This window comes from Leptidea sinapis, chromosome 39 (assembly GCF_905404315.1).
Source record: "Leptidea sinapis chromosome 39, ilLepSina1.1, whole genome shotgun sequence".
Taxonomy (NCBI): Eukaryota; Metazoa; Arthropoda; class Insecta; order Lepidoptera; family Pieridae; genus Leptidea; species Leptidea sinapis.
This window is the reverse complement of record NC_066303.1, coordinates 2,865,611-2,890,169: the sequence shown is the minus strand read 5'-3', so window position 1 is coordinate 2,890,169 and position 24,559 is coordinate 2,865,611. Positions and strand designations below refer to the sequence as shown.

The following is a 24,559-nucleotide window of genomic DNA, read 5'->3' as shown; positions in this document are numbered from 1 at the left end:
TGATTATTGATAGTTATAATAGTGATAACTTAGAACAACCTGTTTATGTAATTAAAATTCATTTGTTTTGCAGATGAATTTACATGTACTTGTAATACTTTCCTTTGCATAAAGGAACGTTATTAAAATTATTGATTTTTTCTGCCCTTCAATCTAGTTCTTCAAGACTCAAGTAATAGCGGTAGTAGCAGTACCAATAATTGTTATATTCAGATTCAAAACATAATTCATCATTACTATGATGTAAACAATAATAAAATATAAGATGCGAAATATAATATCAACCGTTACATTGTTTACGCTGTGTATTTATTACATCTCGTCAAATGCGCATGGTATGTTGTAATTGTGTTTCTATTTGTATCATATATCCTTCAAAAATTTATTCTTCTCATAATCTTTTAGCAACACAGCCCAATAAAACAGGCTACCATGTGCGACGTTCAAGCTACGAGGTTTTTAAGCCAAAAAGACTTGGTACATACCGATCTTTCCAACCGGTGGCCGTTCGCAAACCATCGTATATAAAGACAGACGACCAAAATGACTACGAAATTAACACATATGATTCAGAGTATGGGGCTGTCGTATCAAATTTTACCTCTTCTATTTATGATGATAACCCTCCTTTGTACCCAAATCCTGAATCATTTTCTGGTAGCAGTCAAGGTATGTGCGTTTTCTTTATTTGATTTAAAACTAAGATAAATAAGCCTTATTTTTCTTTTCTATTAAGGAGAATTTTTTTTTTCATACTAAAATTTATTAATGAAAACAATTTCAGAACATTGAGAAATACACAAAGGTTTTTTTTATATGGCATTTATTGTGTCTATCTGTCGCATGCTACATTTTTACACTGATGAATTTACAGTTTATTAAAACGATTTGCTAGTTATAGTTATCGTTTAAACGCAAATTTATCGACCCTGAAATGCCAGCTGACTTTCATAACTTATTGGTTTTGTTCGGCATCAGGCATGTTTGCTGAAGCACAAATGGTTGATTTCTATGCCGTCATAAGGAAAAGGACGTCATCCGTCCTAGCAAGGCTGCGTTCCAGCTCAAACAGTATCCTGAATATGATAGCGGGAAAACTGGATTCGCCAATACTGCAACGATTCGTTCAAGTTCTTGTCCGATAAAAACACACTGTCTCTGATTATTATCAAAGTTATTCTATGTTTTAATTATGTATTAAGAATAAATTATATTATATTGAGCAAATTGTAATATACTAACATAGTTTTTAAGCCTGTTACTAACAAAATATGGCCCTCTGTTGCTCCCTCTGTTGTTATTATTAATTAAAAACATTCAATATTTTAGGCATGGATAAAAAAATATCAGTAAAAGGTATTATAGAATCAGAAGTTGAATTACCAGATGACTCATTGGCTGACGCAGACTTGAAAGAGCACAACATTATAGACAGCGTCACATACGTATACGGTTTCAATAGTTGCCATGGCGTTAGGAATGAATGGATCGTTTTGGTGAGTTAAACCACAGAGTAGGGATGGATACTTACGTATTGTTAAAAAATAATATAAATTATTTTACCAATTTAATTGGTTACAGACCAATAAAATATAATACTTTTAATTATTCAAGTTAAAAAACTAGTATCCCTTTCGTTTAAAAGCAATATATCTTAGACAACATGTCATAAATTATCATTATCCATAAATATATTTAATAAGATAGGCCCTAAATGACAACCTTGTGGTATACTTATTATTATATATAAAATATGATTATTTATGTGATTACATAGTATTATTATAAATAAGGAGTGTGGCGAATGGTAAACAATGAGTTATCCTTCAGGCATTTATGAACTATGACCGAATGTAACGAAGAGCGACTCGGATTTTCGTCTATTAAGACGTGATCAGCTTGATTCTTTCACGTTCCTTAGGGATCTGGTGTCTCTCTGCATATTCTTTCGCATTTATCTAGGGGAGTGTTCTGAGAAATTGTTCAGGTTAATACCAGCAGCTGAATTTTATTATTTATTTATTTTTACCGGATTATGTTAAAATGCTTCGACGACCCATATAGCCGAATGGTTAGTGACCATGACTACTGAGCTAGAGGTCCCGGGTTCGAATCCCGGTAGGTACAATCATTTATATTATGAATGTGGATGTTTGTTTCCGAGTCATGGATAGTTATATGTAGATATTTATGTATGTTTAAGAAAGTACATTGTATTAAATATATCGTTGTCTTGTACCCATAGAACAGGCTATGCCTAGTTTGGGGAAAGATAAAGTGTGTCAATATTACAATATTATTATTATAATGCGAAATTTCACCTCTTTTATTTATATCCTTTCGCATATCATTGCGTAACAACATTTTTGACATATACAGTCATCTTTTGGAACCGAACTCGCACCGATACGGCTTAGGGACTTCATACTTAGAGTCTACTCCCACTTCAAAGGCAACTCTTGATTTAGTAATTCAGACATTTTAGGGCGGCTAGTTTTCATGTGAGCTATAAGACCGTTCGCTTCATCTAATAAACTATGTCTTACAGATCTACGTGACCAGTGGACTGGCAGTTATATTCCCGATAGTGACTGTGTTGTGGCTGATGTGGAGTGAGAGTGCAGCGGAATTCCGCCGCAGCAGCAAGTTGTACCCAATCAACATCAACCTGTGTTGCTGTCTCGCTGCTTGCACTCTTATCTATATACAAGCTGTTTCGGTAAGATTCGCTTTAAGAACACGAGAAGCGAAAATTAGATTCAATAAAAATATTGTCGGGTATGGGTTTATCGCGCGGTTTGGCATAATATAGTGCTAGTTAACACAGAGGAGTGCATTTTTCTAAATAAACATAAATGTCTATTACAAAATAATAATTCAATAATAATTTACCCTCTTTTTAACAACGTCCAAGTAGAATCAGAAATCAAAGACATATAATAATACCAGACAATTTGTTATGTTTTTAAAGTGATAATCCTCAGTTCTGGGATTAATAATTAAATGAAGCCACATGTTGAACAAAGCATACAAGATTTTATCAACGATACGTCACTCGACTAATGACCCTACGTACAGACATAGGCATTATGATAACAATAAATTATATGCTTATTTTAAAAATCTCAAAGTGATGATCTGTTTCAGGGCACCTCATCCCCTTCGCAATGTGAACGCATAGCTCTACTTCTACACTACACGCACATTACATGCTCTGTGTGGATCGTAGCTCTGGGAGCAGCTGTGGCAGAATTCTGCACGTGTGACACACTACTGCCGCTGAAGTACAACTATCTGATCGCTTACGGAGCACCAGCCATCATTGTTATGGTATATATACAAGTATTCCCGCTACTATTACGTATTGCATTACCAGAAATCAAATTTCTGTATTCATTTAGATACAACTTGTACATCGCGCATCAGCTCATTGTCTACCGCATTTATCACGGGGAGTGCTCAGGGGAGCTGTGTTGATTTCAGCGTCCGAATTTCAATCTGAATCCACCAGATATTACGTCAAAATGCAAAACTTCACCCGCATCACATTGACGTCTGGCATTCCATAACCGCGTTTTGCAAAAAATTGCCTCTAGAAAATGCCTTGCACAGCCACTTTGTGTCTATGTAGTGCACATAGACACCAGCAGAAAATACTTCGTGCGAATGACGTCAGAATATATTAAGATATACTTGCGTAATACGTAAGATAATCTCTTCTTCAACTATGATTACCTGGTACTAAGACACTGTAATTATTAATAATTAAAATAATAGCACTTTAAAATTGTCTTACAAATTTTCGATCAGGTCACTTGTCATCCTAAGAAAAGTGCTCAACGCCGCTAAATAGTTTTTTACTTTAAAAAACACTTATGAATGTCAATTTTGATGCCATCGGTTCAAGAGACTACAAGGAGGCCTTGTTCTGAGAAGGACCGGCAAGAAACTCAGCAAGTTCTATCCCTTTACAGTTTTGACAGTACAGACGGAATATTACGGAAGTAACGGAGTTTATGATAGTTTTGTATATATTTCCCCAGTGACTAGTTTTATGAAATCCTGCGGTAACGTGCGGGTTGGGATTTCTAATTATTAATACTTAAAAAAGTGCTTATAAAATAAAATAACCCTGGTTATTAGTAAGTTGATGTATACCCGCTTGGAAATTTAAAAGTACGACCTAAGTTTAGTATGAATACAAATTTCCGCCAGTTTCCTTAATAATCATCTTTTTTTTTAATTTATTTCAAATAAGTTCCTCGTTGTTGCGCTTTGTGGGAGAGCTAAGAAAACGGGCATATTTCTTAAATAATCTGCAAGCCAAGTTTCATTATTGTTTTTCATATTGTTAGTGAAAAATATCTGAAAAAATATTCAAATGATATCGTTTTAGACCAATAATTGTTGTTTTTTATATTGATAAAAAACCAGCGTTTAATTGTTTTTATAAATCAGAAAAATAATTGAGATTTAAGTTGATTCATTTTTTGAATAAATTTTTGGTGTTGCAATTCCACTTTATTTCGAAAAAAAGCTAAAAACCTGATATCTAACTCAAAAATTGTTCACTTATAATACCTATGGAGGTTAAAATTATCGCAAGTATTCGCCTTTATCACCCCCTAACGGTATTCCCGTTAAAAAAAGATTTTTAATAGATAATTATTAAGAATATTAATTTTATAACGAGTAATGAAGTCTATACATACTAAAATATAAATTAAAAAAAAAAAGTAATACCTGGGGATAGTCGAGGCAACTATCCTTGTTCCCTAGCTAGCCGGTATACAATGCTAAGAAAGTTCCACCACTCCACTTCCTTCTATAGTTACGCGTATAACACAATAATTATGTGCATAGTTTAGACAGAGCGCAAATCGTTCAAAATTATTGATAAAAATGTTTCCCTCTCAACAGTTCAACTACGCATTGTCAATGGAACAGTATGAGATAAAACACTACTGCTGGATGTCAATTGAGAAAGGAATGGTGATGGGCTTTATGATACCAGCCATGGTATTGATCCTGATCAACACAGCCATCATAATCGTGGGGTTGCAGAGCGTGAACCGGACGCAAAACGAGATCATCAACGCGAAATTACAAGAGCTGATAGATCATCACTTGGGGAGAGGTGACGCTGGGAGTTCAGAGAGCCTGAACGTCTGTTCGCCGATGACGAGCCGGAAAAATACTGATAGTTCCGATACTCTGGACCGGGATTCGAATAATGATGAGGAGAATGGCTATGCTGTTGGGATGAATAGTGACTCCAATAGTGAGGATAGTCGGGAGGTATGGTTTTGACTATTAATGGTATGTGTAGAACGAATGTGAGTTAGGTACCTGCTATTGTGTGGTTTGTAAGTATGCATAAAAAAATAAAACATACTAAAAAGGACACACAAATGAAAAAAGACGTGTAGCACTCGGGGACTGCCGCGGTTAAGCTATTGCATAGCATTTTTTATCAACTTATGCAATTATAATTATTTATTTATTTTATATATGCAGTATTTTTTTTAATAAAATTAATTTTAAAAAAAGCAAACGGGAACTGAGTAAAATTTAACTTGCAAGATTTGATTACAGACAGACAACGGGACTGGTGAAACTAAATAAAAATGCTTCTCATAATACTAAAAATTAAAAAAACGTGATAAAAAAATAAAGAAATTAAATAAAATCAAGATATATCCCAGGCTCCAACCTGGGAGCTTCTGCACAACGAGCATATGTGATAACCGCTGTCCCACGGCAACTGTAAAAAGTGTGCCGAAATATCTATATACATATAGTAAGTAAGTGTTAGGTTATTTTCGTTACGGAATTTCTGGATTCAGTCCCCACGCTCAAGGCCCGCGATAGAAGCTATGCAATAGCTTATTAATTTATTTTTAAATCTACAGAATGCATCAGTGTTACACCTTGTACTTGTTGGTTTCTATATCTTTTTCTCAAGCTTAATGGCAGGCCAACTTTGAACATTATATTATACATAATATGCTGATTATGATATGTTGGCTGGTAAATAAGTGGTGAGGGGTTAGTGAAATCAGCAATATATTTTGTGTAACAGTACATTTTAGGGTAAAAGTCACTTAAAGCTAAAAATCTACATAGAGACGGAGAGCGAAGTCTCCCTTTGGATGGGAAATAAAAAAGACGCGTTTTAATCTTGTAAAGCCCTACATAAAATACTTCGTTCGAATCAACCCGAGATTACGATAATTAAGATGAAATTTCATTGGTTTTTTTAAAACGGTAAATTTTAAACTTATTTCATTGCTATAGCATTTACATTCATCATAGCCCTTGCCTTCAAAGAACCATGGCTTAGAAAAGCCAGATAAAAATCCCCCTTCTCACTCAGTCGACTGGCAACACATACTCTTTCGTTTGTTTTAAAACAAGTGGTGATTGTGTCAAGAGAATATATAACTTTTGAAATGGGAGAGACAAGAACAGAAGCGAAGACACCTACAATAATAAACTATAATTAAATCCACAGATGAAGCGAATCACAGACAAAAACCTTCTTAATCTGTGGAAGTCTTTGGAGAAACTGACATGGCAGAACGGCTGGAACTTTGAAGGCAGTGACTTGAAGACGTATCTCAACCTCTGTCTGATCATGGAGCCATTCTTCGCTATCAATTGGGTGATGGGAGTGGTGGCCATAGAGAACGCTGCTCACTGGTCGACGCCCACCATTTATCTGATTCTAGTTTTGTCTATGGTAAGTAATATCCTCCTTTATTATCTCAGCTATTTTATCGTACAAAATAGTTTTACAATATTGGCTCGTATGTGACAAAGATACACACTGCGTAAAAAGAGGCTTATGGTCGTTAAAGTATGATATAAATGGTCTATTTGACAAACTAACGCCAGGGTGTCGAATTTGCGTGTCGCGCGCATCGTAAAAATTCACTGTGTTAATTGTTTCCTAACGCACCAAAAGTAGATAACATAAAATTGCTTAGAACACGTATTACAATAATACCTACCTACTTATTATTAGGAGTAATAATATATTTTGATTTATTTTTAATTTTACTAATTTCTACTTTCTATCTTTTCCGAATAAACGAAACGTAATAAAATTGTGTTGTATTCTTTAAAAGAATATATCATCCTTATACTAATTTATTTATTTTAATTTACTGTATGATATAGAACATCTACATGATGACCACGCTTTGCACGACGTTGCCGATCATACAGAAGAAAGTGGAGACGCAGGCATGCGAGGAGGTGGTGTCTGAACCGGTCGTCATCGTCAGATCCAGGTGAATTTCCTTCTACTAGAGTAAATCCAAAGGCAATCAAAAAATGGCGACTTCGATGCGCATCTGGAGTCAAATCTTTATCAGCTACTGTCCTAGAAATGTAGTACCTAAGTAGTAAGTAGTACCGAGACACATTGGCTATATAAAAGCGTCTCTTATAATACTCAAAGTATGTAAGATTTTTATCATCATCATCATCAGCCGGAATACGTCTCCTGCTGGACAAAGGCCTCCCCCAAAGATCTCTACGACGATCGGTCCTGTGCTGCCCTCATGCAATGTACTCCGACGATCCTGACCAGATCGACGGTCCATCTTGTTGCGGGCCTACCAGCACTTCGTTTTCCGATACGTGGTCGCCATCTTTACTGCCCCACTGGCCATCTGTCCGTCGAACTATGCGCCCTGCCCACAGCCACTTCAGTTTAGTTATTACCGATTATTCAGTTAATTATTATTATAAATATTAACAGAAAATATTTTGTGCTTCGAAAGATTGTAAAAACACCGTGAATGCTAACTTGAATAACAGCGTTATACCAAAGAGAAATAGCGAAGATACATAACTTATAAATAAAGATATTTCAATTTCTCCCACGCAACGTTTCGTTTACGTCTTTTGGCGTGCTTGATTTGCACAGTCACCTTGTAAAATCAGCTGCCAGTATTGAGTTTCCATAGTATTATGTCCTATGGTATATTGCTATGTGGCAACGCTGCCGATAATAATACAATATTTGTGCTGCAGAAGAGGGCTATTCGCGCAATTTATACCCTAGGTCGTAGAGAATCATTGAGAGCAAAATTCAAAGAAATTAACATCTTGACTGTTGCTTCTCAATATATTCTTAATAATGTAAATTGTAATGTATGTTCATAGGCACATAAGTGAATTTGCCAGAAACTGTCATAACCATAATGTTAACACCAGGAACAGACATAAACTGATGATGCCTACTACTCGGCTAAGTCGAGTTAGTAAGTCGTTTGTGGGGCGATGTATATGCTTTTACAACAAGATCCCAGAAAATGTTCAAAACAAAAGTATTACGTTATTTAAAAGAATTGTTAAAAAACGTTTGTGTGGTAAAGGTAACTATAACATAAATGACTTTCTAAATGATACCACAGATTGGGAATGGAGTGACTATTAAATAATAAGTTTAATTGTACAATATTACTTAGTAAACATATTTATTCGATGAAAAAAAAGCCCGCTGAGTTTGTTGCGCCCATTCTTCTCAGGTCTGAGGCATTCATTTTGGAATGGGTGGTAGTTTTTTGACTTTCAATAAGTGATGTCACATCCTATTATGAATAAAAATATTTTAATTTGAATCAAGTAAGCTACTTGTCCATTTGCCCTCTCTAGTTTTTGAACTATCATCGGCTCATTATTACTGATCCCACTGACGAAGTGATCAACATTAAGTGACTTTAAATCAACCTTAACTTTTATCTAGACAGTCCAAAGCTATTCGGGAAGCTGTTTGACCATATTCAACATTTTCCTGATTTAAATACGCCACTAACTTAAATATCATTTTCAACATCTGAATATGTAGCGTTTGCCCACGCTGTGGTTTCGAAGGAACTTTCTTCCACATACAACCAAACTGTGGATTGAATTTACTTGCGCAGTATCTATAATGATAAAAAATGTGACCTTCAAAACATGCGTGTTCACCTGTCTTCCAAGACTTCTACTAATCTACTCGTGTTGCGAAAGAGTATTAGCGTCGATGATCAGTTACCCTCAGATAAACCCTAAGTCAAATTCCATAACATTTTTGCCGCACTAAATAGAAAAATGAAATTTAGGTAAATATGAACTTTAACATTAAGTTATATTCCGGGGTAGATAATGTAAATCAGCAGAGAGAATAATATAAAATATGTAATAAGTATAAAGAGAAAAATACCTTTATTTATTTACGTTGTGTGTGGATGATGCAACTACTGTATTCAATAACTTTAGTTTTGTATTAATTTACATTTACTTTACATATATATGGTAATTGAAATGATGTGTGAAACGATGAAAATGTAAATGTTGATTTGAAAGAGTGGCAATGAGTTTCTTGTCACTTATTCTCATTAGCTCAACCCTTTTTGAAGTGGCGGTAAATTTACTAATTTTTTGATATTCATAAGTGTCATTTCCGTGACCTACATGAACAAAGTGATTTTGATTTGATATAAATACAGATTTAAATTTTGCAGAACATCGGACAATATTCCACTACTGGACCCGAGCAACCAACAGGCTACGGTATCAAAGGCGCCTCTGGACAGCATCAGCACTATAAGCATCTAAGCTGTAACTCCCAAGCGATTTTGGCTAAAATTGATTTGTTAAGTCAATTACTTCTATGCAAAAACATACATGAGTTACGGCATTCAGGTTACGACAAGGATCGCAAACTGTTGACGCCATTTTGGTAAATGTCACATTTGACAGTTTAGTTGAAGTACTGGCACAATAAAAAGAACACTCATGTTTATTTTGCTACGAAAAGTGAATTCTATGGAGGAGAAACTTAGAGGGAAAGACTTATATTAACTGTGGTATAGGTAAAGATTGTGTATGATAAATATGATTGAGGTTACGTTTAAATATATATTTGTTTGCAAATACTCGTACAACTACGCAGAGGGACAAGATAACGATTAAAGTTTTCATATCATTTATAATTCCTGCACAAAATGACTATTGCCAAAAATAATGTCACAGCTATAATTTTAATATAATTTCGTACACTGATTGTCCCTTAAAGGGTTATCACGGGCCTGGATGTAAATTAAAAATAAAATCACACAATTTTCACCAGCTGTGCATGTTCCACAAGTTACATTACAATGTGGGACTCTTGACAACTATATACTGGTAGCACTATTACCTTAATATCCAGGCTCTTGCACTTTTATCACTAACCATTAAAAAAATATTCTTAAAAGGAGTGTCGAGTTCGCAAAGGCATAGGGCAGTTGCCTCTCATCCGGGAAGCGGTAGTCCGACCCCACCACAAGCCTACGTGTATGAGTTTTCAAATTTCGAATTAGGATCTCTGCGAAAAAATCAAAGGTTGAAAAATTCGCACTATGCCACTGCTGTCGATTATAAAGTAGGTACAGTCTCAAAAGGGCCTGAATTTATAACTGTTAAAGTTAATTGGTTCAACAAAAATTAAAAAAAAATCCCACTTAAGGTCCTTGTCGTATTTTACTTCTGTTCTCGCCTCGTTCGGTCAATGAGACACGTTTGTGACATTTTATTTTATAATCACTTTATAATCACTTAGGGATTCATTTCTGGAAGTTAAGAACGAAGTATGGAATATAATATTATTATATAAGCTGTTTCAAAGATAAATAAATTTTAAAGATTCGTCGCAAACATGCGACTCTTATTGAAATGTTATCATATCAAATGTATAATTAGATTAAGGTTATTTCATACTTCCTATATCTAAATAAACTAAAGAGCCTTTTAATTATATTCTTTTGACAAACATACGCGAAGAGTGATCAATTTTAAGTAGTCGGAGATTGCTCGAACTATACCTAAATATTTAATATTCATGACTTCACTCACAAGTAAGCAAAAGTATTCTGGTCGGACATAATATTGAAATGACATAATGCCGTGATAAAAAAAAAGGAAAAAAGATGGTGGGCAGTGTTTGTCATTATAAACTGATTGTAAATTATTTTTTAATTTATTTCATTTATTCGTAAAACCATGAGTCTCTTTCTTCTCTAAACTAAGAAATAAAATCATAAGAAGAGCCCTTAGAGTAAGGATTGGTCTCCGCTGCGCTCCAACTAGATACCGCACTACCTAACAACAATACCTTTTTTATAACGGCATATATTAGATACTTGTGTGCGTGGCATCTTGACACTCAATGGCATCTTTAAAATTTTGCAACAACAAACGCTTCGTGTTATTTAATATTGAAATTAATAAAATGCAAAATACTTACTGATGATATGTGATCCTAGTGTCTTTTTTATTTCTTATGGTATTATTTTTACAAAGTTTAACAGAACATGTGGCAAATCAACGTCGACATTGCTCGAGTAAGTTGTTCACTTAGCGTAGTATTAGTTGCCGCACTTTGCGACTACGCCTGCGGTATCTATTTGGAGCGCAGCGGAGACCAATCCTTAATCAAAGGATGAGTCATACTTTTGATGTTATCATGAAATAATCAGACAAGCAATAGATAGTTTAATATCAAAAGTTTTAGGTACTATATTATCCAACAAGTCATAGAGTCCGCTTGATTGGACTATTAACGTCTAACTAATTAAAAAAATTTAGCGTTCGAACATTTTTCCCCTATTTTGGGTAGGACTTTGTATTCATTTGGCAAATAATTACGGTTTACCTTCCTGGACTATTTGCTGAATATTGAATGCTATTTCAAAATAAAAACTGCGCGGCAAACAATATTATGGTAGACCATAGTAATATCACTAATAGGCTTCCCTTATCAAGTGACGTTTAAAGACCCTAAAAATATTATTTTATTTAAATTTATTGTGTGCAACTCATAAACATATGGCTAGCAATGCCAGAAGATGAAGTTACAGAGGTGTTACGCCTTAGAGCATTTATAGGTTTAGATACTGTGACAGCTGTGAAAACGTCGACAAAAAAATTGAGGTAGACAGTTGACCGCAATGCGACGCACACTAAAGTTACATATAAATCGCGAGTATAAGGCGTAGCTTGTCACGCACAATAAAGTAATAAACATGGCCTATTCTCATCGGTTGTCTATTAGCAAGACTCAATCTAGGCGTATAAAGTATGTAAGTGTTACGCCATAATCAGTACCAAATTTAAATAAGTTTACGATCATAAATTGTAATTTAAAATCATCTTATCTAATCTAAAATAAATTCAACTAGTTTTTGTATAAAATGTTCAACATTTTTTTTTATATAGAATTGCCTAATAATCTTTAATCTACGTAGTTACAACAAGCAATAAATTATTATTTTTCAAATTCTGAAATAGCTTATTGAGTCGTGTCCTTGGTCCTAAAATGCTATGTCAAGATGTTATGATTGTCATTGACGTTTATCCGCTCTATATCTGTTATCTATGGAAAATATTTTTTAAGGTAGGTGATTTAGTTTCTCGCAAATCTTTGGAATTTTGTTATATCGGGATCAAATTTAAGTGTGTTGGTGTATCCTCTTCTGTACCCCTGGTGTGTATGCAAAATTGCATTCATAATGAGCATAGACAATTGCATGCTACTATTGTAATTTGTACGAATGGCAATCATCATAGCATTACTACCCAAAAAATCGGATAACAATACTTACCTACTTGATAAACCTTTAAAATAATTTTAAAAAATGCCTTCGACAACTTAGAATTTTATGACAAAGTGACGTTGACGTTTATTTGCATTTGACGCAACGGTCTTAGTCATCTGCTGAGTACTTTAAATATTCTCTTCGTCAGTAGTTTCTGAAATAATCTCTTTTGTCAATATACGGTTTTGATCTTACTGTTGATATTAATAGATTTTAATTAAAAAAATAAAGATATTGTTCGTTATTGTGTTTTTTATTGACGATACTCGACTTTTTTTCACACAAAGGATCCGAACTGAAAAACTACAGGGAAAATATAACCTTGCCTCCAGATTTAAGGGCGGTAAATCGCCCGAGCGAAATCGAAATACGTCGTCAAAATAGATGAGCAGATTTTTAGTTTTCCCGACTGGAGCACGCCAGTTTTGGGCGCTGTCGAAAGCTGCTCTTGGTGACTTCAACCAGCCGACCTGTCACCGCTGCACATGAGGCATGACACCCTGGCCCATACGGCAAAAGAGAAAGCCAACCCATCTTCTGTGCACTCTTATCGCTTCGAACTCGATTTTTGACATAAACCGACACCGCCGACCATCCCGTGGTGTCAGAGCTTTATCGAGCTTCGCACGACACGCCACAAGTTACGATATCATCCCCACCATCTGGATGTGTGGCGGTCCTCCACAGTGCGGTTTTCAAGGAGCTTTCTTCCTCGTACCACGAAGCTGTGGAATGAGCTTCCTTGTGCGGTGTTTCCGGGACGATACGACATGGGTACCTTCAAGAAAAGCGCGTACACCTTCCTTAAAGGCCGGCAACGCTCTTGTGATTCCTCTGGTGTTGCAGGAGAGTGTGGGCGGCGGTGATCACTTAACACCAGGTGACCCGTACGCTCGTTTGTCCTCCTATTCCATAAAAAAAAAAAAAATCGAGAGCCTAAAGTACAGTTCAGACAGAAAACTGTTCGGTGAGCTCTGTTTTTGTAGGACGTAAGAAAATCGAGCGGGCCGGAAGACATTTCTCACATCATGCTTAGAACGTGTGCCCCTGAGTTGAAGCAGATGCGAACGCGATTATTCCGGCACTCATATACAAAAGGCGTAGTCCCTGACTCTTGGAAATCAGCCCTTGTACATCCGAACCAAAAAAAAAGGAGACAGTTCGGATCCGACAAACTACAGGCCTATAGCTATTATCTCCCTGCTCTCCAAAATCATAGAGAGTATAATTATTAACCACCAGCAAGCACGGGAGAAGGCCTTTAGTCGTGTATGGCACAAGGCATTTCTCTTAAAACTACCATCATTTGGGCTTCCAAAGAGTTTATGCAAGTGGATCTCCAGCTTCCTCAGTAGGCGCAGCATTGCAAGACAGTGGTCATTGTACTCTTCTTGTTCTTTTGGATTTTTCAAGGGCATTTGAAACAATAAATATCGATATAATGCTATCAAAATTAAATTATTATGGATTTGATTTTGCTGCATTAAAATGGTTCAATAGCTACCTATCTGAGCGTCACCAATGTGTACAGCTGTCCCACAACAGTTCTTCCTCCTTGACATCTGACACTTTACCGGTTGTAGAAAGAGTACCGCAAGGTTCTATTTTGGGCCCCATATTATTTATTTTATACACAGCAGACATTAAAAGCCATATCAGACATTGCAAATACCACTATGCTGATGACACCCAAATATATATATCTTGTAAGCCAAGTGAAATAGATAATGCGGTCCAGTTGCTTAATGATGACCTTAATAGTAATATGTTGTGGGCCCAGAAAAACAGTCTATGTCTTAATCCGGTGAAATCAAAATACATAATTTGTGGCACCAACAAACAGCTGAGCAGTTTAGTCTTCACATGACATTATCTTGATGGGTGAACCCATTGAACGTACATATGTAGCACATAATCTTGGTCTTCTTCTCGACAGTAAACTGGGATTCCATTCACATCACTAGCCTAGTCAGTAACTCTTTTTACAGGCTGAAAGTATTATACAGGATGAGACCTTATCTGTCAAAGGAGATGCGTATCCGTCTTGTTGAAAGTCTAGTTCTTTCAAAGCTTAATTATACAGATGTTGTCTTGGCCCACGTTTAGTTTCTGTAACTAAAAAATTGATTCAGAGAGTCCAGAATGCATGTGCCCGTTTTTGTTTCAATATAAAACATAGAGACCATGCCACCCCTTTCTTGAATAAGCATTCAATGTTAAAAATGAAACATCGGCGAAAACTTCATTTAGCTTGTATCCTTTTTGGTGTATTGAAGTTCGAGAAGCCAAAATACCTTTATGACAAACTATCTAGAACGGCTAGTCTTAGGTCGTGTGGGTCACGGCAGTGTTCTGTTCAGATGGTTATTGAGAAGCATCGTTCGGCGTCATTTAGAGGGAGCTTTCGTTACTCGGCATCCAAATGTTGGAATAACATCCCACCGCCTATTAGAAATTTAAAAAGTCTATCCTTATTTAAAACGAAATTAAGACAATTTCTTTTACAGGAGCAAAGAGCACAAGAGAACTTGGCTCAAGATATGAGTGTAATATAGGTTAGATTCAGATTGCTCTTGTCTCTTTAGTACTATAGGATCTTCCCTCTTAAATTAATAAGTGATTCGATTGGCAACCGAACTAATTATCTATTTTCGTTCTCTAATCATAGTTCATTTTAATAATATATTTATTTAGTAGGTACTTTTTCTTTGTATGGTGCTAGTATTGTTATTATCATTTTGGTTTTGATTGTATTACACTGCAAAATAATGTCGTAGGTATTTTTTGGTTCAAAATTGTAAGCCTAATGCACAATATAAAATGAATAACATATTAGTTGACAATTATAATTGTTTGTTGATATACCTAATGTGGCTCTAGAAGTCCTGTAATTATTTTGACAGTGTCATCTGTCACCTAGACGGTTGACGCTTGAAGACCACAGAGCAAGCAACCATCGGTTCTATACTGGTTACACCGAGAAAGTCGCAAATGAAAACGTATAATTCACAACAAAATTAAAAATTATAAAAATCATAGCGCACATTCGTATTGGGACAGCTTCAAGGTCACAGAATGGCTCAAGCGGAAGATCGGCGCTGGACATACATGATGTGTGTCAGCATATGCCGAGCTTGTGCCTTTTTGCAGCTGATGTTTGAGCTTCTTTTATTTCTATTATGTTTAACTTTCATTTTAATTTTAAGCTGTAATATATTTTGTTTTGGTAAGTTTACTTTTGTTAATTACACATTTTTTAGCTGCAAATAAAATATATTATTATTATTACATGTCGTTGTCGACGGTTATTGCTCGGATCCGAAGCCCGTTAACGCTGGAGTGCCCTGCAAGGCTGTATGCTATCCCACACTCTTTATTTAGCATATCAATGATGTTGGGACACCTCCTTTATACATTGATACTACTATGCAGACGACAGCAATGGTGTGTATACCCCGTATACACCGGGCCATGCGAGTCTCTCTCGGGAATTCGTCCACCAGTGCCAGAAGAAACTTGTGTCTTCTATCGAAGTCCTCTCTTTAGAAGGTCGCGGAATGGGGTGAAATGAACCTTGTACAATTTAACCCCCAGAAGACTCAAGTTTGTGCGTTTACCAAAAATAAAACCCCATTTGTCGTATCACCACTCTTGACAATACTTCCTTTAAAGCCTGGCCTAGTAGTGGAATTCTTTTAGTCTTTAAATCTCGAGCGATTGCCAATTCCGCGGTCACCTGGAGGGCACTCCGCGGGACACTATGAAATTGACTGTCGTGTCTGTATTAAGATTAAATAAAACCACCAATACTTCACTTATATCGAGTGTATTTCTGGATAAATTGGTTACAAAATACTTATTCAACCGCCCTCTGGGTCAAGCTGTTACATGCATCAGCCAGTACAATCTCAAATCAAAACAGGCAATTGTATAAAAACCTTTTTACAATCTAAACAGTATAAAAAGCCGACCGTTGCCTAACCTGTATTTATAAAAAAAAACATGCGTGACTGTATTAAATTTAGTTTGAGCTTAACTTACTCTTTAGTTTATAGGAAAAATATTTATAATTAGTATAATTTAAATTATTACTTAAACGATTCCTTATTAGCTAATTCACAGTCGGCCATAGTATCTTAATATAGCAATTTTACTATATCTGTACAATATCCGCCGACTTGACCGCACAGTTCTATTCGGAAAAGCATAAGGACAAAAGTAAATATAAGAGAACCTATGCATATCACTGTATATACGCAACAACTTGACACATCTGCCTATCACGTAAATATCTCTCAGTCTAAACAAATATACTAGAGGCATTAAAATAAAATCAAATTTAAAATTAGAACGATACAATGGAACAGGGAATTTAAGTTTGAAATAACGAAAAGCGGTTAAATTTGAAATGAGAACTAGCTGTGTAGCCGTGACGTCATGGCAGATGGCGTTAGTCGGTCGCGTCTTAGCACGTCGGTCGTAGATAGCGTAAGGATTAATAAATGCTGATTACTGGCGGTCCGTTGCTCGGAGTTTCTCTTCTACGGCCTCCTGCGAAGCCTCCGAGAGGTCGGTTGCTTGAATGTACTTCTGTACGCCGACCAGCGACTTTTTCAACGCATCGAAAGAGCTGAAAAATATAAAAAGAAAACTATAAAAATTAAAGAATATGTGTGGCGGGACAAATGATAAAAGGAAACAACAGCCTTTGTATGGAAATGGAGGACAAACTGCGTACAGGGAGTTAAGTGATCACCTTCGCCCACATTTTCGTACAACACCAGAGGGATCACAAGAGCGTTGCTAGCCTTTAAAGAAGGTCGTATCGTCGTATCGGAAACAACGCACAAGGTAACTCATTTCACAGCTTGGTTGTGCATGGAAGAAAGTTCCTTGAAAAGAGTACTGTGGAGGAACACCATTCATCCAGATGGTGGGGTTGATATCCTAATTTGTGGCGTGTCGTGCGAAGGTGGAATTAGGCGGCAGGAATCAGGTGAAACAGCTCTTCGGAGCATTCCACGTGATAAATGCACGGACGAATAAAAAAAGAAAGGACTCCGTGTCACCCTACATAGCAGTGAAGCACCAAAACAAGCCGGTATACGAGTAAATATATAGCCCTACGCACACACTTACATTAATACAAGCCGATCAGCTGCCATTATGAGATTTGCCATCGTCTGACAGATCAGTTTGCGTTGTGCGTTGTGAAAAAGTGTAAAAACGATACTATAAAAGTATTTGTGGCCATATATGATTACTCAAGGGAGAAAAAATTGTGTAAATGGTATTCCCCGTAACCGCTTCACTTTTGCATATCACGGCGCGGAGTCCTTCTTTTTTTACTCGTCCATGGATAAATATATTTATATATCCGTTGTTCTTGGTATGTACACAAGTTGTAATTGCAGGGCTTAAAATGATAAAATGTAACATACTGCTTTTTATAAAACCGTGGATGTACAGTCAAAAAAATAGCGTCACCTATTATATTTAAAAACATGGCAACACCCATCGTTACCATATACATCGATTCACCGAAAGTGACCAAATCGATAGGGTCGTCCAAAGTAGTCAAATATATCGGGACACCATAAACGTCATAAGCATAGCTATGTAGCTATGCTTATGACGTTTAGCTGTACATTCAAATCACCAAATATATGCTTACATACAAATCGTCGAAATATAGAACCTCAAAAACATGAAAAAAATTTGGGAAAATAAACTTTCGGTGTAACGATATAGGATTAAAATTAGATTGTCAAGAAAGTAGCTTCATTTGACATATTAATATTAACATTGAATGTAAACATGCAGACAGAGTAATGTTTCAGTGATTAAATATTAGTATTTTATTAAAAAAAAAAATATTTAAGTAGGCGTTAAGTTGCGGAAATCCATAATTATACAAATGATTTGAGTTTTCCTTAGTGTTAATTCCGCCAATATTTGTCTTTAAACAATTCAACACATGTTAGATAATTAATATAGGCGGAATTAACACTAAAGAAAACTCAAATCATTTGTATAGTATTTTATTGTTATGATACTTTTTATTTAATAATAATACTGATAATCTTATAGCAAAACAATTATAATAAAACTTTTATATTCAAAATAGGATTTAAAATCACTTATTCAACGTCAGAAAAACTTCCACCCATTCGAAATAGTTATTTATAGATATATAATTAAATAGCCTGAGGGTGTTTGCTCCATTCCAAGAAAGTTATATATGTTATAGTAACCTTAGTAACCTTTACCATTCAAACGTTTTTTAACAATTCTTTTGAATTTGGTAACACATTTGTTGTAAAAGCACATACACACAAAATACATAAAATACTTATTAACTCGACTTAACCGAATAGTGAGTATTAGAAGTTTATGTTTGTTCCCGTGTTTAAATTATGAATGTCGCTGTTCCTGGCAAATTCATTGATGAGCTTATGATATGTTCATAAGCACATTAAGAAAACAATATCTTCATAAGCACATTATCGAATTTGCAAAGAACATTATCAAAATATATTGAGACCAATAACTCTGTTGCCTCCTACTTGTATGTATATTCGCAATTCAGTCAAACATTTCAGTCAACCCAACTGAGGTGATCGGGTGTGGGACTGACTGTTCATTGGTCGTGTGTTGATCACAACAAATAATATTATTCAATAGTGTAATTGGCTCACGCCGTTTTATTAAAGTATAAAATAAATAAATATATTGTAATTGGTAGGCAATAATCACAAAAAAACGTAAACAATCGCAACTAGCTACTTTGGATATAAGATAATTTTCCGTTGACACTTTATTAAGCACCATTACACATACTGTCTAAAAAGCATTCACGTACAATAAACAACTAGACTCAAAATCAAGCTCAAAAATTGTCTAAATCAAAACTCTGCCTACGCGTCTATTAGGCAGAGTCATCGTTCAATTGTGTTTTGACCGCGCTTTGAATAAAATGCCACGCAATGATAAAATGCGAGTGAAAACTGTCAAAATAACAGCATATCCAAACTTAAAAAGGATGGAGCGTCGTATTTCAGTAAGTGCCCTTTTAAATTAACAAAATTATGTCTAACTTGATGATTTCAATTATTACCATGAATAATATGATACGTATACAACACCGCTCGGACATTTTAAGGGACCTTTTAGTAGGCGATTGTGAGTCTAGATGTTTATGGTACGTCAACACACGTAACAAATGTGTTACGAAATTTAAAAGAATTGTTAAAAAACGTTTGTGTGGGAAAGGATACTATAAAATAATTAATGATTTTCTTATGAAGCGTGGTGTACGCTCAGGCTCTTTAAATTTAAATGTATATTGTACGATATTACATTGTAATCCATATTTTTATTTAAAAAAGCCCGCTGAGTATCTTGCGCCCGTTATTTTCAGGTCTGAGGCAGTCTAATTTGAATGGGTGGTTGTTTTTGACGTTCATTATGTGAGTTTGAATGCCTTGAATAAAAATATTTGAATTTGAATTTACAGATATAGAATCTTAAATAGATCAAACTCACCTAGAATACAACATCTTCTTTTTGACCTTGGCGGTGTCTGGGCACCATGACATTAAGAAAAGCTTCTGTTTCTTGCTTGCCTCTGATGTGCCCTGACATTGGTGGGTATATTCAAAGTCGAATAGGCCATATCTGGAAATTAATATCAGCTATATTGAGTCATTTTTGTAGTATATTTATTTTCATATGCAAACGTTCTATACCTACAGACAAATTAAGTCGCATAAAACAAAGCGGAACTATGGAACATGCCATAAATTACACCATAATAAGCTTTCGACTGTTACTATACATTGCCGCAATTACTCCAGCTGTTTAAACTATTCTTGGTCAATGAGTAGCAATGTAAAACATATATTCAGTTGAGATTTAATTCTGACAGTGACAGTTGACACACGACTGAGGAGAAAAGTGAGCTTACATTAGCTTTAAGCACATTTTTGCCGTTCCGGTATCATACTGCGATGATATGTGTATAGAAAGTCATTGTTTATATTTATAAAAAGGAGAACAACCAAAAAATTTACGATAGATGCGGGGCTCGAACTCACACCTATCGGGTTCCATCCGAGCGCTCTTACCAACTGAGCCTGAGCTTGAGTTCAGGCTCCATCTATGTGGATCTACTTTACAGTTGATAACCTGCTTAACTCCAATAATTGCATATAAGGAAATTGACTTGAGATGTCGCTCTATCGAATCTAAACAATTTGTTATTTTGGAAATTTTGGTCACAAATTTAATATGTATGAGCATAAAATTTTAAATATGTCTATTGCACTTGGAGCAAGCGCAATTGTTATGCCGTATGATCAATCTTGAGTGGCACTGCATTTAAGTGGACGCACCACCAACACATAGGTGCTCGTTGCTTTCGTGATGCCTTTTTTATGGAAATGAGGACAAACGAGCGTACCTGATGTTAAGTGACCACCGTCGCCCACATTCTCTTGTAAGACCAGAGGATTTGCGCTTTTTTTACCCATGTATCGTCCCGGAAACGCCACACAATGAAGCTCATTCCACAGCTTTGTTGTACATGGAAAAAAATTCTTTGCAAACCGCACTGTAGAGGAACGTCACACATACGGTGGGGATTTTAGTTCAATTTGTGGCGCTTCGTGCGAAGGTGGAATTCGGCGGCAGGAATCAGGTGAAACAGCTCTTCGGAACACTCCCCGTGATAAATGCAGTAGAAGACACACAATGAAGCGACGTCTCTACGCAACACGTTTTACAGCTGCCACCGTCTATGTATCTAGACGTATAATTATTAATGATCTGAGCATAAGATGTGAAATATATCTATCGCGCTTTGGAGTGCACAAATTTCTAGTTCAATTAAGAATCCTGAGCGGCACTGCGGCTGCAGTGGTCAGGTGCTCACCTGCACTCGCCGGTGCCCCCCTTCTGCAGGTCCTCAAGGAACTGGTCGTACTCAGCGTTCCGCTCGCCGACCGTCTCCACGTCGATCTGCTTCTCGTCGCGGATGTAGAACACCACGTAGCGGTGCTTCTTGTCCTTCTTGATCTCCTCATACGTCGTCTTGCACGCGTCCGACACGGTCACACCAGACGCCTGGAACGTGGATTTACCCATTAATATTTATAATATATAGTTTCCCCGCGAGATCGAATAAGAAATAGGAGAACCAGTCACCGACATATCGCAAAGGATTGGGAAACTGAAGTGGCAATGGGCAGGACTTATATCTCGCTGGACAGATGGCCGATGGGGCATTAAAGTCCTCAAATGGCGATCACTTACTGGAAGACGCAGAGTTGGTGTTAAGTGATCACCACCGCCCACATTCTCTTGCAACACCAGAGGAATCACAAGAGCGTTGCCGGCCTTTAAGGAAGGTGTACGCGCTTTTTTTGAAGGTACCCATGTCGTATTGTCCCGGAAACACCGCACAAGGAAGCTCATTCCATAGCTTTGTAGTACGAGGGAGAAAGCTCCTTGAAAACTGCACTGTGGAGGACCGCCACACATCCAGATGGTGGGGATAAAATCCTAACTTGTGGCGTGTCGTGCGAAGGTGGAATTCGGCGGCAGGAATCAGGTTAAACAGCTCTTCGGAACACTCCCCGTGATAAATGCGGTAGAAGACACACAATGATGCGACGTCTCTACGCAACGCCAAGAGATCCAGCCGTTCACAGAGCACTGAGTCCCCGAAAATTCGAGCTGCTCTACGTTGCACGCGGTCAAATGGATCGAGCAGATACTGGGGTGCGCCAGACCAGAGATGACAGCAATACTCCATGTGTGGCCGGACCTGCGCTTTGTAGAGCGCTAGAATGTGGGCCCCGGCTTGAAGTATTGCCGTGCTCTATTGACGCCCAGCTTCTTCGAAACCAATTTGGCTTTGCCCTCCAGATGGCCACGGAATTGGCAATCGCTCGAGATTTCGAGACCTTCCGAGAGTATTCCGATACTAGGCGCGGCTTTAAGAGAAGTGTTCTCGAAGAGCGGTGATACGACAAATGGGGTTTTTTTAGTGGTAAACGCGCAAACTTGAGTCTTCTGGGGGTCAAATTGGACAAGGTTCCATTTACCCCATTCCGCGACCTTCTCGAGAGAGGACTCGATAGACGACACAAGTTTCTCCCGGCACTGGTCGACGATTTCCCGAGAGAGACCTGCATGGCCCGTGTATACGGCATCACCAGTGCTGTCGTCCGCATAGCAATGTATGTTGGAGGTGTCCAACATATCATTGATATGCAGAAGAAACAGCTTATTTCTTCATAACCCTTTTTTTTAATTCAGCGGCTTTCACAAGGCTTGTAGACTGAAACCGGTTATTGTTTAAAGCACACCGAGAACGTTTCATACGGTTTTAGTCTAACTTTAACGGAAAATTTACGGTGTTTGGTTGTTTCGGTTCATTATAAAGGTTTTGTTGAATAAAGCGGTTGAGAATGGTTTTTCCCCATCATTTCGTCATAATATGATACATAGTCAAATACACGGAAAGAAACGACGGTATGTACGAGCCCTGAAGTCCGATTTACCGGTTACAAAACAACTCTAATAACATTTACACTCCGAAACAAATAGAGACCGATTGTAACCCGCAATAACCGTTAAAGTAAAGTAAGTAGTAAGCCTTGCATAGTAAGTACTACCAACGTTCACTCCCCTGATTCAAAATCTGACCAATCTTCACGGACACTGTATCTGTATGGAAACTTCGACACGAGAGTCCCTTTCATGCGTCAGAGCGTCATGACTGGATTGTAAAATATATTGGCCTCATTATAAACATGTTATTAAAATAGAATATTAGCCGACGTAATGTAGTGTAACATCGCCGGCGCGTTAAGCGATATATGTTTATCCGCGTACTAAAATTATCCGTGAAACGAAGAGACAGCTGCGAACATCAAATTTAAAGGAGCATTATTCAAAACGAGTATCCGTAATTAAAACATAACTCATAATGACCACTGATGTTATAGAATCATTGCAGAAGTGGGCTATTCGTGCTATTTATAACCTACGCCCCTGATAAGCATTAATAGAAAAAATTTAAAGATATAAACATTTTGACAGTGTCATGGTGTTAAACATTGAACTCCTCCGAAACCGCTTGACCGATTCTCATGAAATTGAGTGCATATTGGGTAGGTCTGAGAATCGGACAACATCTATTTCGCATCCCCTATATGTTAAGGGTGGTCCACACGATTTTTTTTTAAATTTGTTTGATTATGAGTCAGCATTAAAAAATACATACAACTTCAAATTTTCAGCCATCTACGATCAACAGTTACGTTTGTATCGCGATTTAAATATCGGCAATACAACGTTTGCTGGGTCAGCTAGTTATTATATATCATTGATAATGTTCTTTATGTTCAGAAGCACATTGGCGAATTTGCTTGAAACTGCGACAATCATAATGTGAACACGAGGAACAAACATACACTTTTATGCCTAATAATGTCAAAATTATCATTCATGCTTTTTTAGGTGTAATATTCTGTACCTTACAAGAAATAAATCACCAGCTCGACATATTCAGTATCGAGCTTTGAAATTATAATTTATACGTCTAGACAGAGCCTGTTGCTGTAAGGCAACGCATGACAACAGGTCAGGTTTGTTACTTATGTGTATGATAAGCCACTATATGTATGTCACTTTGATTTAGTGTGCGTGCTTTAATGAAAATAGAGGCTAACACTTCACCGTAATTTTTTTCGACGTGTTCACAGCTGTCAGTCTACCTAGACGTAAAAAGTATGCAAGGTTTTGTGGCTTTTAAGCCATAAAAAGAGGTGTAATATATGTTTTAGTTTTTTAAAGAAATGAGGAGCAAAGAAACCTGTATTTTAGTGCAGGTTCAACTAACTGTAGATAGATTTGATGTA

At 36.7% G+C, this 24,559-nt stretch overlaps 2 protein-coding genes across 2 annotated transcripts in view; one reads left to right on the top strand and one right to left on the bottom strand.

Moving 5' to 3' along the window:
* Positions 1-161: 161 nt before the first annotated feature.
* LOC126976173 (uncharacterized) lies at positions 162-12,876 on the top strand. The gene is made up of 9 exons (XM_050824408.1): positions 162-335; positions 406-669; positions 1,330-1,496; positions 2,549-2,719; positions 3,148-3,330; positions 4,921-5,298; positions 6,515-6,742; positions 7,183-7,295; positions 9,519-12,876. The coding sequence occupies exons 1-9, from the start codon at positions 266-268 to the stop codon at positions 9,610-9,612; spliced, it is 1,668 nt and encodes a 555-aa protein (XP_050680365.1). The 5' UTR covers positions 162-265; the 3' UTR covers positions 9,613-12,876.
* A 3,566-nt stretch (positions 12,877-16,442) lies between these two features.
* LOC126976203 (cofilin/actin-depolymerizing factor homolog) overlaps positions 16,443-24,559 on the bottom strand; it is a 30,994-nt gene continuing 22,877 nt past the window's right edge. Inside the window, exons 2-4 of the mRNA XM_050824457.1 lie at positions 21,565-21,755; positions 20,178-20,309; positions 16,443-17,262 (exon numbers count right to left, since the gene is read on the bottom strand). Of these exons, the coding sequence (XP_050680414.1) occupies positions 17,142-17,262; positions 20,178-20,309; positions 21,565-21,755 (444 nt within the window). The 3' untranslated portion in view covers positions 16,443-17,141. The remainder of the gene's footprint in view (positions 17,263-20,177; positions 20,310-21,564; positions 21,756-24,559) is intronic.